The 15,428-nt window shown below is 39.4% G+C and overlaps 1 protein-coding gene and 1 pseudogene across 1 annotated transcript; one reads left to right on the forward strand and one right to left on the reverse strand.

Moving 5' to 3' along the window:
• Nucleotides 1-5,339: 5,339 nt before the first annotated feature.
• LOC116587777 (trace amine-associated receptor 5) lies at nucleotides 5,340-6,353 on the forward strand. The gene has a single exon (XM_032338338.1). The coding sequence runs from the start codon at nucleotides 5,340-5,342 to the stop codon at nucleotides 6,351-6,353; it is 1,014 nt and encodes a 337-aa protein (XP_032194229.1).
• Nucleotides 6,354-10,835: 4,482 nt separating this feature from the next.
• LOC116589340 lies at nucleotides 10,836-11,843 on the reverse strand (annotated as a pseudogene).
• Between the last annotated feature and the right edge of the window lie 3,585 nt (nucleotides 11,844-15,428).

Here is a 15,428-nt window from a genome sequence, read left to right on the forward strand (position 1 = left end):
GACTCATTACTTCAAAACACATTTAATAGTATCTCTATCAGGTTGAGAATTTCCAATACTCTCTGGATCTACATGTTCTGTTGAATATTAAGAACCTCCAGTGGGGGACCTGGGTGGTTCAGTTGACTGGGCATCTGCCTTGGGCTTGGGTCATGGTTCCTGGATCCTGGGATGGGCCCCACATCAGGTTCCCTGCTCAGCGGGGAGTCTGCTTCTCCCTCTCTCTGCCCTTCTCCCTGCTTGTGTCCTCTTTCTCACTCTCTCTCAAATAAATAGATTTATTTTTTAAAAAATGTCTCCTGAGGACTGTATTTATTATTTGGTCATTTGAATATAGCATATTTAGGTCTTGAAATGTTTCAGCAAATTATTATTATTATCAAAGGACAGGATTTGAAATCAAAATTAGGTTGTGAGATGCTTAGTGAAGTATTGGTTTATTCTTTAATGGTTGTAGGAATACAGTCTTTCAGGAGGCAATTTCCTCTGCCCCTAATCCTGAAGGCAACATGCCAGAGGCTAGGGTACTCCTTCTGTTTGAAGAATCAAAGAAGCAGGAGGAGTTAGGCTGAGTGAGAACTCCTTCCTGCATCTGATGGGGTAATAGAGCACTGCAGGATGGCAGGAACGTTTTACCATCAGCTTTCCATGATGAATCTTCCTTCCTCTTTAGGAATTCAACAAGGTGGTTGAAGTGCTAGAACCTAGGGACTGAACAGGAAGGGCAGCCCTTCACTCAGTACATAACTCATTTTGTCGTTTGCTCTCAGAATAGCATAAAACATGTGACAATATCAAGGAACTCGGATCTGAGGCCACGGGTCCTTTTTGTAGACCAGCATTTTCTTTTGCCCACTAAAAGCATAGCTAAACAGAGGAGAAATGAAAGAGTGAGTGGAAGCTTCTGTTGTAGTCATAATCACTCCTTACCTTCATGAAGAACTTTTGTCATGTACAAAAGATGCCCGTGAACATCAGCTCAATTATTACTCAGAACAACACCACAAGCTCTTCCCAAGTGGGGAGGTGGCTATTCCTAGAAAAAGTGAATCATTCCATTTTTATTCCAAATCCAATGTTCCTCTTTCCAGAATGTATCTAGGTTGACTAGAGCAGCCTTTATCTCAGGAGGACGATGGCTGCCATGGACACCGTGCTCTCTGTATTGAAAACCACTCAGTTCAATAAACATGTACTGAGCCTCTACTATGTGTCAATAGCTACTTTGAGTGTTTGTGGTTCAGAGATGAATAAAACTGAAATCTTGGCTTCAAGGGAGTTACAGTCTAATAGGAGAGACATAGCTACTTAATTACACAACATGGTAATATGTTCTGTGATAGAGCCAAGCAAAATAAGTTATGGGAATATGGTAGAGGAAATTTTTGCCCAGCTTGGGGTAGAGGGAAAACTGTCAAAGCAATGTGTCATCAGATTGAACAAGGGAGCCATTTCCAACCCCTGAAATATCTAATCTTAGCATTCCCTATAACCCCTAGCTCAAACCCCAGTTCCTTTAAGAGATTATGCAACTTCTCCAATATTAGAAGATTCAAAGCCAGGTCTATCTCTTGATAAATCCCATGGTTTTTACTTCATCTACTACTAACCTACGTTTTTCCTTTCATATGCATTTAATTGGTCTATGGATTACAGAGGGGCTACTAAAAACTGGAAAATTTATACTCCTTAAACAAATTGTTTGTTTGTTTGTTTCTTTCTTTCTTTCTTTCTTTCTTTCTTTCAAGGGAATTTTTTTTTTACAATTCTTTCTGCTAAAAAAAAAAAAGGAAAGAAAGGAAAGGAAAATGAAATAAAAGAAAAGAAAGCCCTCACTTCCTCAGACCTTAGTCACCAACAGTGACTGCTGTTTTAGACTACAAAAACAAGCAGAGGCAATTCTTAAACACTTAGTAACTGCGTTTCCATAACATTGCTGAAGATTTACATGTTCCTTGGAGATCATTGGTTTGATTTTTTTCTTTTTTAGAATATCACCTAGCTGCCTTTCTCTCTGCTGGACCAAAACTCGGTAGTTTATTTCAAGGGAGTCTGACATTGCTTCGGCGGGAAAACACTAATATTCCTGTTTTGTGGCCTAGACTAGTGGCTTTAGTGATATTAAAATAGCAAGACTAATTGTTAAAATCCTAAATCAAACAAAATTTTGACCATCTCATAAATATTTCACTTACAGTTATTTCCTGTTTCTTAAAATAAATAGCCACTTTGAGGCAAGCAGGGGGAAAGGAGCATCCTTGAATCCTGAGATAAGCAAGAAAACCTAGAGGTTCTAGACTCCAATGACTTTTCCTCCTAGCTGTTAGGTAACTGGAATGTATTTCTGAAAGTGAGTGGAAGAGGGGACGAGAGCCCTAACTTAGGAGGGTTGACACGGGGTCCACACATACTCTTGTCTGTCCAATTCCACTTACTCTGACAGGTACTGTTCTTAACATTAATTCATCGTCATGATAAAACTGTGGTGTAGGTAGTGTACTATACTCAATTAATGGATGAGAATACTGGGTGCAGAGAATTAGGTAATCTCTGATCTAGGGATCACAAAACTAGAAATAGTCTTTTTTTTTTAAAGATTTTATTTATTTCTTTGACACAGCAGATCACAAGTTGGCAGAGAGGCAGGCAGAGAGAGAGAGAGGGAAAGCAGGCTCCCTACCGAGCAGAGAGCCCGATGCGGGGCTCCATCCCAGGACCCTGAGATCATGACCCGAGCTGAAGGCAGAGGCTTTAACCCACTGAGCCACCCAAGCGCCCCACTAGAAATAGTCATTTTAAATTCTGCATCTCCAAATAGACTTGTGATTCCATATTGCATTTCAGGTTTGATGTAATATATCCCTCCAAATAAACAAAACACAAAACATTTTTTTTTTAACAGAGAATTTCCTCCTTTAGGCCTTATTTTATTTGTAAGGGATTTGTCCTTATTTTTCACACACTCTTGGTCACATTAAACTTAGAACTGTAGGACTTCCTGGCTGATCGCAGATGGAGTATGTCTTATAAACAGAGGGGTGTCATGGTTTGTGGTAATGCAGGATCCTTCCTGGTCTGATTATCAAGTTCTGGAGTCAGAAATCTGTTTTCATGCACAGGACCTGGTACAAGGCAAATTTCCAGCAATCACTACTGGGGTTAGCCCAGGCTGTGTAGAGAGGGTAGAGATGCCTGCCAACTTCCTTCATTTTTTTTTTTTCCATTTTCTTTCCTTCTTCTCTTTTTTTTTTTTTTTTTTTGACCTCTATACCTTCTATGGAAGGCTCTGCTGGCAGATGTAATCTCTTGTCACCTTTAGAATTATGTCATTTTTGCAATGTCATTTTGACTTATATTGTGTAATGCTCTCTCTAAGACCATAAAGAGGCATTTCATCCTCTGGAGGTTTGGTACCAAGAATCAGAGAGCAGAATATGTCGCGGCCGGCGCGACAAGAGGGAGCAGGGTTGAAGGAGAGGAGAATGAAGAAAGGGAGTGTGGGGAACAGGAGGGACACAGGCCAACGTGTCAAGCAAGTGCCAAAGTTTATTTTGCAGAGTTCTGATTTACACCACACAGTAAGGGAATCACCTCCTGTACATCTGGTGCTAGTTTCTATTTTGGCCTGAGAGTAGCTGGCCATGCAGAGATATCAGACAGCCTTGACCTTCATGGTTTAGACACTTAGGCCATAACTCAATATTCACAAAACACAGGAGCCTTATTAACTTAGTCTTGAGACAGCAGCTGCAATGGCAACAAGCCAAACCTCACAAAGTTCTCATAACAATCAGCAAGCAGGGAGACACGGTGGCACTCTAGCTCGCCACCTGCGAAGGTCCTCGGTTGAAGAGGTTCCCAAGAACTGTTGCTCTGTTGGGTTAACCCCCTCTAGGCACAAGGCCCCCAACAAGAACATGGTTGAATATATTATTTTCCTTGATAATATCCATGTGAAGTAGGGACGTTTAAGTATAATTACAGGTACTCTTACCAATTAGGAGACAGAGGGATAAAGGGTATAAATCATGACCTAGGCAGTAACAGAACCAGAATCTAACTGCTGTGTTCAGGGCACTGTTTTATCTACTGTGATTTTTTTAACCAAGATAAAACCTAAGAGCTAAAAAAAAAAAAAAAAAAATCATGATGAATCCAATGTGGAGGTCACAAACCAAAGGGCTTATGATCAATTATTCTCAACTATTTTGTTGAAAAAAGTGTACACAAATAATCCTAAAGCAGAAGGGATATATGAAACTTACCAAAAATAAAACTAAAGAACATATAAAAACCAGTGTCTTCAATGATCTCTAATTAATTGGCAGGATAAATGATCCTGTCCCAAGTAGGAGCCTCAAGCTCCTGACACTTGTGAGTAGTGCAAACTAGGTCCCTTGGTGCTCCTCTATCCCTCATTTGTGTGACATACACACTGAGGACTGGTTTCTATTTGGAGTATAAAATCATCTCCTGATTGCACATCTGTCCTTTTTGCTGCTAGGAGAGAATTCTACATACCTATGTTCACCTGCTACAAGAAGGGCTTCTTCTGATGAAGTGATTCTGATTCCTACCTATGTAAGCAGCTTAGAAACATTGAATTCATTTTATTAGAACTTGTTTAAAATTTCACAGGTTAGTGTTAAGATAGAAGAAATACTTTTTCAAACCACATAGTTCTTTAGAAATGTATAAACAATGTGTGTTCTCTTTAAGAATTGTGCAGCAGCAGAACTGAAATCGGGTCATTTTCTATTCTTTTAATTATTTGCATTTTGAATTATTTTCTAGGGAAAGTTGACATGTAATTAAAAAGCTTAAGCTGTTGAATTTACTGTCATTTTATTTGAGTCTTGAAGGGAGGAGCCAGAAGTTACTCCTTCCCTAAGTGATGATTTGTTACAAAGAATGAATTCTTCCTTTGGTTCAGACTTACAGCTTAAAGTCTCACTTTACTCTTGACAACGGGTGAGCTTATCAAAATGGCAGAGGCACCCTCTCAATAATTGTATGACGCCTACTGTGACATTGCCTGTTTTGTCTTTGTGGGAACATTTAGCTTACATTCTTCTTTTTTTCCCTTGAAGATACAGTCTACACTCTTTTTCTACACTCTTTTCAAAAGTGCCCAGTCAGACAAAACAGAGTTAGCAGAGAAATGACTCTTAGGAGATCTTAAATCCCATGTTGCTTTGATTTTTGGAGCACATTTTATTTAGTACCGCAGGAAATTGTACTAGGTTCCAAACTGCTCTTCAGTTTCTCCTCTGTATCTTTTTTTGGGGGGTGGGACAGGTGGCCAGTTCCCAGAGAGAGAGGAAAAGAAGAAATCATAAATGAGCGCTGTCCTCTTCCAAGGTGCTGAAGAACACTCCACAAAATTCTGCTACCAGGTGAATGGGTCTTGCCCCAGGACAATCCATCCTCTGGACATTCGGTTGGCCATCTACCTGGCCTGTGCATCAGGCATGCTGATTACAGTCCTAGGAAATTTGTTTGTGGTGTTTGCTGTGTCCTACTTCAAAGTGCTTCACTCTCCCACCAACTTCTTGCTGCTCTCCCTGGCTCTGGCTGATATGTTTCTGGGTCTGCTAGTGCTGCCCCTCAGTACCGTTCGCTCAGTAGAGAGCTGCTGGTACTTTGGAGACTTCCTCTGCCGCCTGCATACCTACTTGGACACCCTCTTCTGCCTCACCTCCATCTTCCATCTCTGTTTCATTTCCATTGACCGCCACTGTGCCATCTGTGAGCCCCTGATCTATCCCTCCAAGTTCACGGTCAGGGTAGCCTTCAGGTACATCCTGGCAGGGTGGGGGATCCCAGCAGTTTACACTGCCTTCTTCCTCTACACAGATGTGGTAGAGAATGCGCTCAGTCAGTGGCTGGAAGAGATGCCTTGTGTTGGCAGTTGCCAACTGCTATTCAATAAGTTTTGGGGCTGGCTAAACTTTCCTATGTTCTTTTTCCCCTGCCTCATCATGATCAGCTTGTATGTGAAGATTTTTGTGGTTGCCACAAGGCAGGCTCAACAGATCAACACCTTGAGCAAAAACCTGGCTGGGGCTACCAAACGTGAAAGAAAAGCTGCCAAGACTCTGGGCATCGCTGTGGGGATATACCTCTTGTGTTGGCTTCCCTTCACCATTGACACGCTGGTTGACAGCCTTCTTAACTTCATCACACCACCACTGATCTTTGACATCTTTATCTGGTTTGCTTACTTCAATTCAGCCTGCAACCCTATCATCTATGTTTTCTCCTACCGATGGTTCAGAAAGGCACTGAAACTCTGCCTGAGTGGGGAGATCTTCTCATCTCGGACACGCACTATTGATTTGTACCAAGAATGACTTCTTTAACTGAATGCAGGCAAGGAGTAGGAAGGATGAATGGTGCTGTGGCAGTGGGCTGTGTGGTGTCATGAGGTTGTGGACATGCTTCTTAGGACACTATGGTTTGAGTGGTGGGGAAAAACTTCTTAATTCAAAAAGAAATACAGTCCTTCTTTATTCAGAGTTTCTATAGGAGAGTATAGGAAAGGAAAGAATTTAGTCAACCGAATATTCCTTGGATAAGTTAAAATTCTGTGAAAATATTGGGCTCCTTATTTGTTACTTCATTGAGACAGAGGAGAAACAGAGGTGAAGGAAAAGAGCACAGAAGCTGGGATTTCTGAGTTCTCTCCTGGTCCTGCCATCTGCCAGTGCCAGGTGAGACTATTTTGGCAATCTTTGAATTCCTTTGTATCTCATGGAGTTTCAGCTAGAAAATTAGGGTTTCACACTGTTTGTTCTCTAATGTCTCCTGAAGCTCAAATACTGTGTAATTTACTTTTCAGCAATGTTACTTGCATCCTAATTCACATCACTTTTCATAGTCATAGTTAAGGGTTCGGACTGTTTCTTTTTTTATAATGTTCCCTTTAGAATCCATGTCTTTGTGGAATCCCACCACTAAACAGGATTGTAAGCCGGATTCACCCATTTCAATGATTACTGAGTAAATGTATTATATTCTTAAATGGATATCTCCTCCCTTTCCTTTAATAATTGAAACTTGGAAATAGTGGACTATTTTGTAAAGTGATAATGATCCACATCTCGTCACTGTAATAATCTTTCTGCCTTTTTAAAATCATGTAAGTTAGACCTACTATCTTTCCAGGAACACCAGTATATGATTTTCTTTGGAAAAACAAGTACCTATCCCACATGCTTACTCAGCATTGAACCAAGTGTTTCTTACAAGCTGTTACTAGTAAAGGCACTGACATCTTTTATGTACATTTTGCTTCTGTCTTCTTCCTAAATCTTTTCCAACAGGTCTCTAGTAATTCCCACATTTCTTACTGAATGCTTTTCAAATTAATAATTGCTTGTTTGAAAAACGTATTTGTAAATTAATTTGAGGTCTCTGAAGTACAAATAATATGGATAGATATAACATAGATATAAACATAAACCAATCAATCTCCATAAATAAAGAAGTAATGTTTTAGTTTGTCCTTGAAGTTAGCTGAAATGAATTTATTTTACTCCATTTCTTTCTTTCTGGATAGAAAGATAACTTCTATTGACTTTATTGTCTTTATAATTAAAAATTATTTATTGTAAACATATTTTTAAAGCCTAATTTTTCTTTGGAAGTAATTATTCTTTCCTTTCCAATTAACTAAAGTATTATCACGTAGCTAAATGAAAACAGAATTCTAAATTAAAACTCATCGTAATATACATAATTTTGAGACATTAAGGGACACATGTCTTAGATATAGGAATAAATAAAATTAAAAGGGATAAATCAGTCATTATTTTTAAAAACATAGATTCCTCTGCCTAGAAATAAATCCACACTTCTTCTCAATCCACTGAACATGGCACTGTATGTCCTAGAAGAACACTCAGCTATATCATAAGGTGCAACTTCACATAAATTTTTTTTAAGGTTTTATTTATTTATTTGACAGAGATCATAAGTTGGCAGAGAGGCAGGCAGAGAGAGAGAGGAAGAGAAGCAGGCTTCCTGCTAAGCAGAGATCCTGATGCAGGGCTCCATCCCAGGACCCTGAGATCATGACCTGAGCCAAAGGCAGAGGCTTAACTCACTGAGCCATCCAGGAGCCCTGCACAGAAATTTTTTAAATGCAGATTTAAACAATGGTAGACAGGTTTTTGTTGAAACGGGACTTTTCAGAGTCTTTAATATGTCATGGCTTATGTTATTCTCCAAGAGCAGGATACAGTATGCAGTAACTCCAAAACATTGTTGATGCAGAAAATTTTTTTCCCTGGAGAACTTTATAGGATGACTGTCTGATAAAGCCTCATTTGGGAAATGTTGGCTTGGAAGACAATAAGAATTAGAGTCAAACCCTGAGCAGAGGAGTAAGAATGTCTCCACATCGAAATGGAAGGTGTCTGGGGGTATGACGGCCGAGGAAAGGTAGAAGATCTTGAATGCCAACCTCAGGAAGGTCAAAAGGGTGACTATTCCCTTGCTAACTGTTTAGTTATTTTATCTTCATATTTCCTGAACACTCTGTACCTTCTCAGTTTCTTTGGTCATGCTATTCCTTCAGCCTGAAAATCCTTTTTCATCATTTGCCTCCTGCAAAAAACTCTTCTTAATTTCTTAAGGCCCAGCCTAAATGCTACTCTTTAATACGTCTCCCTATTCTTCCAAGCAAGATGTCAATTCTCCTTTCTTCTGTGTTCCTCGAATACATATTTTCTTTTCTTTTCTTTTTTTTTTTAGATATTTATTTATTTATTTGAAAGACAGAGAGTGAGATTGAGAGAGAGAGAGCAGGAGTGGGGAGAGAGAAGCAGACTCCCGGCTGACCAGGGAGGCCAATGTGGAGCTTGATCCCAGGACCCTGAGATGAAGGCAGACACTTAACCATCTGAGCCACCCAGACACCCCTCAAACGCATCTTTTATCATTTAAACCTTTATGAATTCCAAGCCGTAATTGTCAGTAGATCAGTTTTTTCTTTACAAGATTTTCTAAGGTTTTTGTTCTGTATTCCTGAAAAACTGAACCCAGAACACTAGGTCTTCAAAGATATTAGTGAAACGGATCAGTGAATTAGTCAGTATAAGGATTAATGCCCATTGTCCTCACGTAACTGTTTACCCTATATTTTAAAAATAAACTTTTTATTATTTTAGAATAGTTTTAAATTTATAAGAAAGTTGCAGAGACTGTACAGATAGTTCCGATATCCTGTCCCCCATTTCTCTTATTATTAACATTTTAAATTAGTATCATACATGTCTTACAATTAATGAACCAACATTGTTGTGTTATTTTTAATGTATCAATAAAAAGTCCATACATGATTCAGATTTCTTCAGGTTTCCCTGCTGTCCTTCCTCTGTTCCAACTTCCCATTTATGACTCTACTTTTAGTTGTTATGTCTCCTTGGGCTCCTCTAGACCCTGACAGTTTCTTTTACTCCCCCTCTCTTTGATGACCTTGATGGTTTTGAGGAGACCTGGTCAGATATTTTGTAGGACAGTCCTCAGCAAGGGTTTATCTGAAGACTTTCTCCTAATTACATAGGGATTATAGGGGTTTTCTTTGGGAGAAGGACCGTAGAAATAACATGCCGTTCTCATCACATCATGACAAGGACACTCTGCTATCAACATGACTTGTCAGTATTGATACTGACCTTAATCTAGCTGAGCTAGTGTTTGTCCTTCTAAAATTTTCTGCAGTTAACAACATTGCTTCTTGCCAGAGTTCCAGATTCTTAAAGATAAAGGTAGGATCCCATTGCCTGTTTCTCTGTAATCCAGCACTGCTTTGGTGCACTGTGGGCATGAGGTTCATCATTCATACATGAAAAAAAAAGATGAGTATGTGAATGTTTTTATTGATGTATATTTCACTTATCTCCCCAAACTAGCAAACTTTTTGTTGAAATTAAGTTTTGCTACAGAAAAAAGAACAAGAGACTGCTTTCAGAAGAGAATCTCTCCCCATGAAAAGTTATATTTAATATGTTTGAACAGAATAGCATAGAGTTCCCTGCGTGCCAACCATTTACACAGTTTGCATGGTAATAACAGCAGCAAAAAGAGCAGACAAATAATCACGCTAGCATCATTTGGGGAAGTACAATGGCTTTTGCTTCCCGCACTGCTGGAGGAAATAATTACACAGGATAAGAGTAATTCATTTGGCACTCACAACAGCCGGTCAGGATGGAGTCTATGTTTGTGGATGCCCTCCAACCCCCAAGAGATCTCTCCTGATTCTGAATCAGACAAGGTGTCTGTGTTACTCTACACGCAATTTATAGATAAATACTTCAGATCTCTCTCCTCAGACATTAAACACAATACATTTAACTGCTCCCCTCCCCCAAAAAAAGCCATTTGTTCCCCAAAAGCCTCCCTTGGGAAATTAACCAAAGCAAAAGAAAGCAAGAACCTTCTGTAGGCAAGGTTTTGAGAGAGTGAAAAACTTTGTAAGACAAAAGGAAAGGGAACCAAAGAACAAAGATGTTTTCAGGTAACATTCCATAACAAAGGGAAGAGTCCATGAATTAAAAGAAATGAGGGAGGAAAGTATATTTAGGAAGTGGGATATGCTGAGCTCTGAAATAATTAGCAAATAAAAATTTAACATTTATTAGGAAATTGCACGCTTTTGGAAAAATGACAATGAAGTGCACATCTTAACATGACTGGAAACACATTGATCTACCCTTTTAAATTTGAAGAATAATTTGTTTTCTCCTCATGAATAGTCCTATTTGATTTTTAAAGTTCATTTCGTTTGGAAATTGTAAAGATTTCTTTAACTTCTTCAGTCCAACTGCTTACATTTGTTTGGACAACACATTTATGGTGGCTGAACTGTCCTTGAGAACCCAACCACTCACAATAACTTTGATGTCTTTCCTGAATCATGGGTAAAATAAAGCATAAATCAAAAGATTCATGGCTGAATCATAATAAGCACACCAACAGCAAATCTCATAAATACAGGCGGGGGTCATGAAGTCCATATAGGCATCAATTAATGAGTCAATACTATATAGTAACCATGAAATCATAAATGCTATCACCATGATACACAGAGTTATAGCGGCTTTTCTCTCTCTCTTAGCCACTCTGGATTTATAACTATTGTCTTGCCTCCAAGTATGTTCAATCTTTTTAGCCTGTCATCTAGCCACAAGAAAAAGATTGCTAGAGAGACTTGCCATATTAAGGGTAGGTATGAAGAAGGCTAGAAAATCTATTAACACCCAGTTTTGATATATAACTGTCTGACACCCTCCTACACAGTTGAGGGCACTAGAGAGTCCCTCCAGCCCATCATCACAGACACCTGTGTAGAACACAGCCCCGCTGTAGACAAGGGGCAGGGTCCAGGAGACGCTGACGCACATCCCTGACCCAGATGCCGTGAACTTGCTAGGACAGACCAGAGGGTCAGTAACAGCAATGCGCCTGTCCAAGGAGAGGAAACCCAAGTGGAAGAGAGAAGAGTAACCAAATGCCACATCACAGCACGTGTGGAAGGGACAGAAACTTGGCCCAAAGCACCAGCAGCTCTGCACGGACCTGACTGCGCTGAAGGGTGTGACAGTCACACCCTGGAAGTCAGAAGAGGCCAGAGAGGCGAGGAGAACCTTGGTTTTATATGCAGGATGGAAATCAGCACCAGGAGATTTCCAAACACAGCCAGCACAGCTCCAGAGCCCAACATAGAGCATTAGCCGGGGTCCCGGTGAGCAGAGAACTTTCAGGCAGGATGGGGTCACGTTCTGGTCTCGAGCTGCTCGGCTGCAGAGAGGGATGAGTCGGTGCTCACGGTGCATATGGAAAATTCTGTCCTTGATTTTCACAAAGATGTAGGATTCCACTTTTCAATACATCTGAGAAAAAGATCTATAAGGATACCTAAGAAAATTACCAGAGAATATCTCTATTATATTCTTCAATTTTCCATTTTTATTATAAATCTTCAATGATTTCTATAGCAAAATTAAAATTATATAATGCAAGATTAATGAGGGGTTCATTTCAGTTAACAAAGAGCTGGCTCCCTTAATTTGATAAAATTTCCTTTTAATAAAAAAATTTCCCTTTAATCATAAACACCTTTATTTTTTGTCTTTAGCATTTCTCTTCACAAAGACTCTAATATGGGATGTAACTGTGTGGTTCAAGGATCACTTTTTCTCATCTTTATCTCTATATTGTCTGACCTACATTGCTGACTAAGACATGCAGTCCTTTCAGAGAAATAAATGCCATCAATGGGAAAATTTCTTTGGAATCCCTATAGTAAGATGTGAACTTGGAAGATTATTTTCAGCAGTGGTTTTCAGGAAAGTCATTCTACAAAACAATTCTTTAAATTAATTCTTTAAATTACCTTAGCCATTATGGTTTTGGGGCCAAAGATTACTTAGTGCATAGACTTAAATCTTCCCCTATTCTCAATCCTGACTTGGCCACTTTATTAGGTTTCTGTTATAGAAACACAAAAGAGTGCAGCTTTTTTTTTTTTGTCCCGGTAAGAATTATTTTTGCATCTGCCCTGGCTACCAACAAGTAGAAAATGTCACATACCTTGAGGACATTTTGAGATTGATGAAATACATTACAAAGAAAGTATTAAAAAACAACATGGTATTTAGAGTCATGACCATGACCCTGTAAGAGTACTGATTAAAGAGTTGAAATGGAGTCTCAGAAGTCACTGTTGATTTCAGAAATACCAAAAGACTGTGATGAAATGTGTTCAGAAGAGTTCTACATAATATTTTTCATTAAGCAGGCAGATATAGGAATGCCTGGGTGGCTTAGTCAGTTAAGCATCTGTCTGCCTTCAGGTCAGGTCATGATTCTAGGATGCTACTCAGTGGGAAGCCTGTGTCTCCCTCTCCCTCTGCATGCCACTCCCCCTGTTTGTGTCACTCTCTATCAAATAAATAAAATCTTTAAATAAACAAATAAATAGGCAATGCAGAGTGATCAGCAGGAAAACAAAAGAAACAAACAAACAAACAGAAACCAATATGGGCTTTTAGATTGTGTTGACAGCCAGAAGGTGACTTAGAAAGAGGAGAAGCAAGGAAGGTGATTTTAAACATCCCCAATCTCAGGTTGGATTTTTTTTTTTTTTAATTTAATGTTTCCCTAGCAAGAAAAAGAAGGTTGAGTTGGGTACCTAAGCGCCAACCAGGGCACACAGAGATCTCTGGCTGGGGCACCTGTTTTGAAAGACTGAACTTCCCAGCAGGGCTGGAAGGAGCACTTTCCTTCCTGGAGGGGGATGTTGTGGAGTCTGCACCTTAGAGGAAGGGAAACATAGACAGACTTCCAAGAACACTCACAGATGCTGTTGTGGAGTTTCCTGGAGTTTGGATGCCACCCTGGAGGAAAAGGAGCAGAATCCCTAAATTTACTGAGATCTATGTCTCGTTCCTGGTGGGATATGAGCCTCTAAGCAAGATTTAAGAATACTGCAGAAAAATAAATCGCATTGTAGCATGCCTGAGTAAGCGGTAGCTAAAATTTGTGCTCGTCACCGTATATATGTATATATTACGTCCTCTCCCCTCCCACACACTGACCTCTGCACAAATCCACACCACGTGGGAAAATCATCTTAACCTTGTGTCCATTTCTCCCATATCTCATGCTGCTCCCCACACAGCACCTGTCCCACAACCAGGCTCCAGATCCCTACCAGCACCCTGCCCTCCCCATCTCCACACCTTAGCACTCTCTGCCTGGATATTCTGTTTTTACAGTAAGTTTCTCTCCTTAACCTACTCGATGTATTTTAAGTCCATCTCCTTGGTGAATTTACCCCAAATACACTTGGATAAAACTCAATATCATTATCATTAACACCGAAAACAAATAACTGACAAACTTGAATTCTGAAGTCAGCAAAAATGCCTTTCAAAATTGAAATGGGAAACGAAAATATCATTAGATAAACAAAAATTTAGAATCTTTACTGCCAGCATAGCCACACCAAAAGAAAAACTTGAGGGAGTTCTCAAGGCAGAAAAATCTAATCCCAGAGGAAACACGGCAGTGTGGGAAGTAATGTGGTGTGCCACAGTGTCAATATTGGAAAAATAAAAGGAAGGCTAAATGTAAAAACGAACATCTTTTTTACTTAAATTGCATGCAGAATTAAAATAAGTGATAGTGGTATCCAAAAAGTTGGAAAAGGTAGATGGAGTATAAAATTCCAGGTAAACTTTTTGCATTGCCTTGAATTAGGAAAACTCTTAATTTATTGGAGAATTTAATTAATGAGGGATACATATTAAAACTCTAGGATTCCAACAGAATAATGTAATTAATTCCAATTTATAATTTCATGGGAGAAAAAGTGGATAATAAAAAAAATCTAAAATTAGTCAAAAGAGGTAAAAGAGCAAATGTAAAGAATAAAAAAAAAAAAAGATGGGATTGGGAGAGAGACCAACCATAAGAGACTCTTAATCTCACAAAAAAAACTGAGCGTTGCCCAGAGAGGGGGGGCAGGTAGGGAGAGGGTCGTGAGGTTATGGACACTGGGGAGGGTATATGCTATGGTGAGTGCTATAAAGTGTGTAAACCTGATGATTCACACACCTGTACCCCTGGGGAAAATAAAACATTACATGTTAATATAAAAAAATGAAAAAATACTAAGATAGTTGATTTAAACCCAAATGCACCAACAATTATATCAAATATGTAAGAATACTCATTCAAGTTGGTAATAAACTTATTGAACTGGATTTTAAAATTCAGCTATAAAATCCTTGCTTAATTTTACCCTCTCTCTTTTGGAGAGACTTCAAACAATATAACTGGTCAAGAACTAAAGGACAGTTTATTAACATAAATGTATTTTCAGGATAAGCCTCAACTTAAAATTAAGGTATTTGCGAGACACTGGGAGTTTTCCATGTATTAAGATGTGGAATGGGGGACGCCTGGGTGGCTCAGTGGGTTGGGCCGCTGCCTTTGGCTCGGGTCATGATCTTGGGGTCCCGGGATCGAGTCCCGCGTCGGGCTCTCCACTCAGCGGGGAGCCTGCTTCCTCCTCTCTCTCTCTCCGCCTGCCTCTCTGCCTACTTGTGATTTCTCTCTGTCAAATTAATTAATTAATTAATTAATTAATTTTAAAAAAAGATGTGGAATGGGGTGTGTGCATACATCAAATTTGAAAGAAGGCATTGCTCGGATTCAATCAATCATTGCTTAGAGTGAGCTTCTCCAAGCTTCTGCTACAAACACTTGCTGACATGGTAAAGCGAGGTCCCATTTCTACTGCTGATTCTGCCCACTTCTCTGCTTTGCTACTTTTCTATTGCCCCATCTTCTGAGAGGAATTTCTTGGTGTTTTCACCTTTCATGCTCACCTCTCTGTTACTTTCATTGCTCAT

Source organism: Mustela erminea, chromosome 4 (assembly GCF_009829155.1).
Source record: "Mustela erminea isolate mMusErm1 chromosome 4, mMusErm1.Pri, whole genome shotgun sequence".
NCBI lineage: Eukaryota > Metazoa > Chordata > Mammalia > Carnivora > Mustelidae > Mustela > Mustela erminea.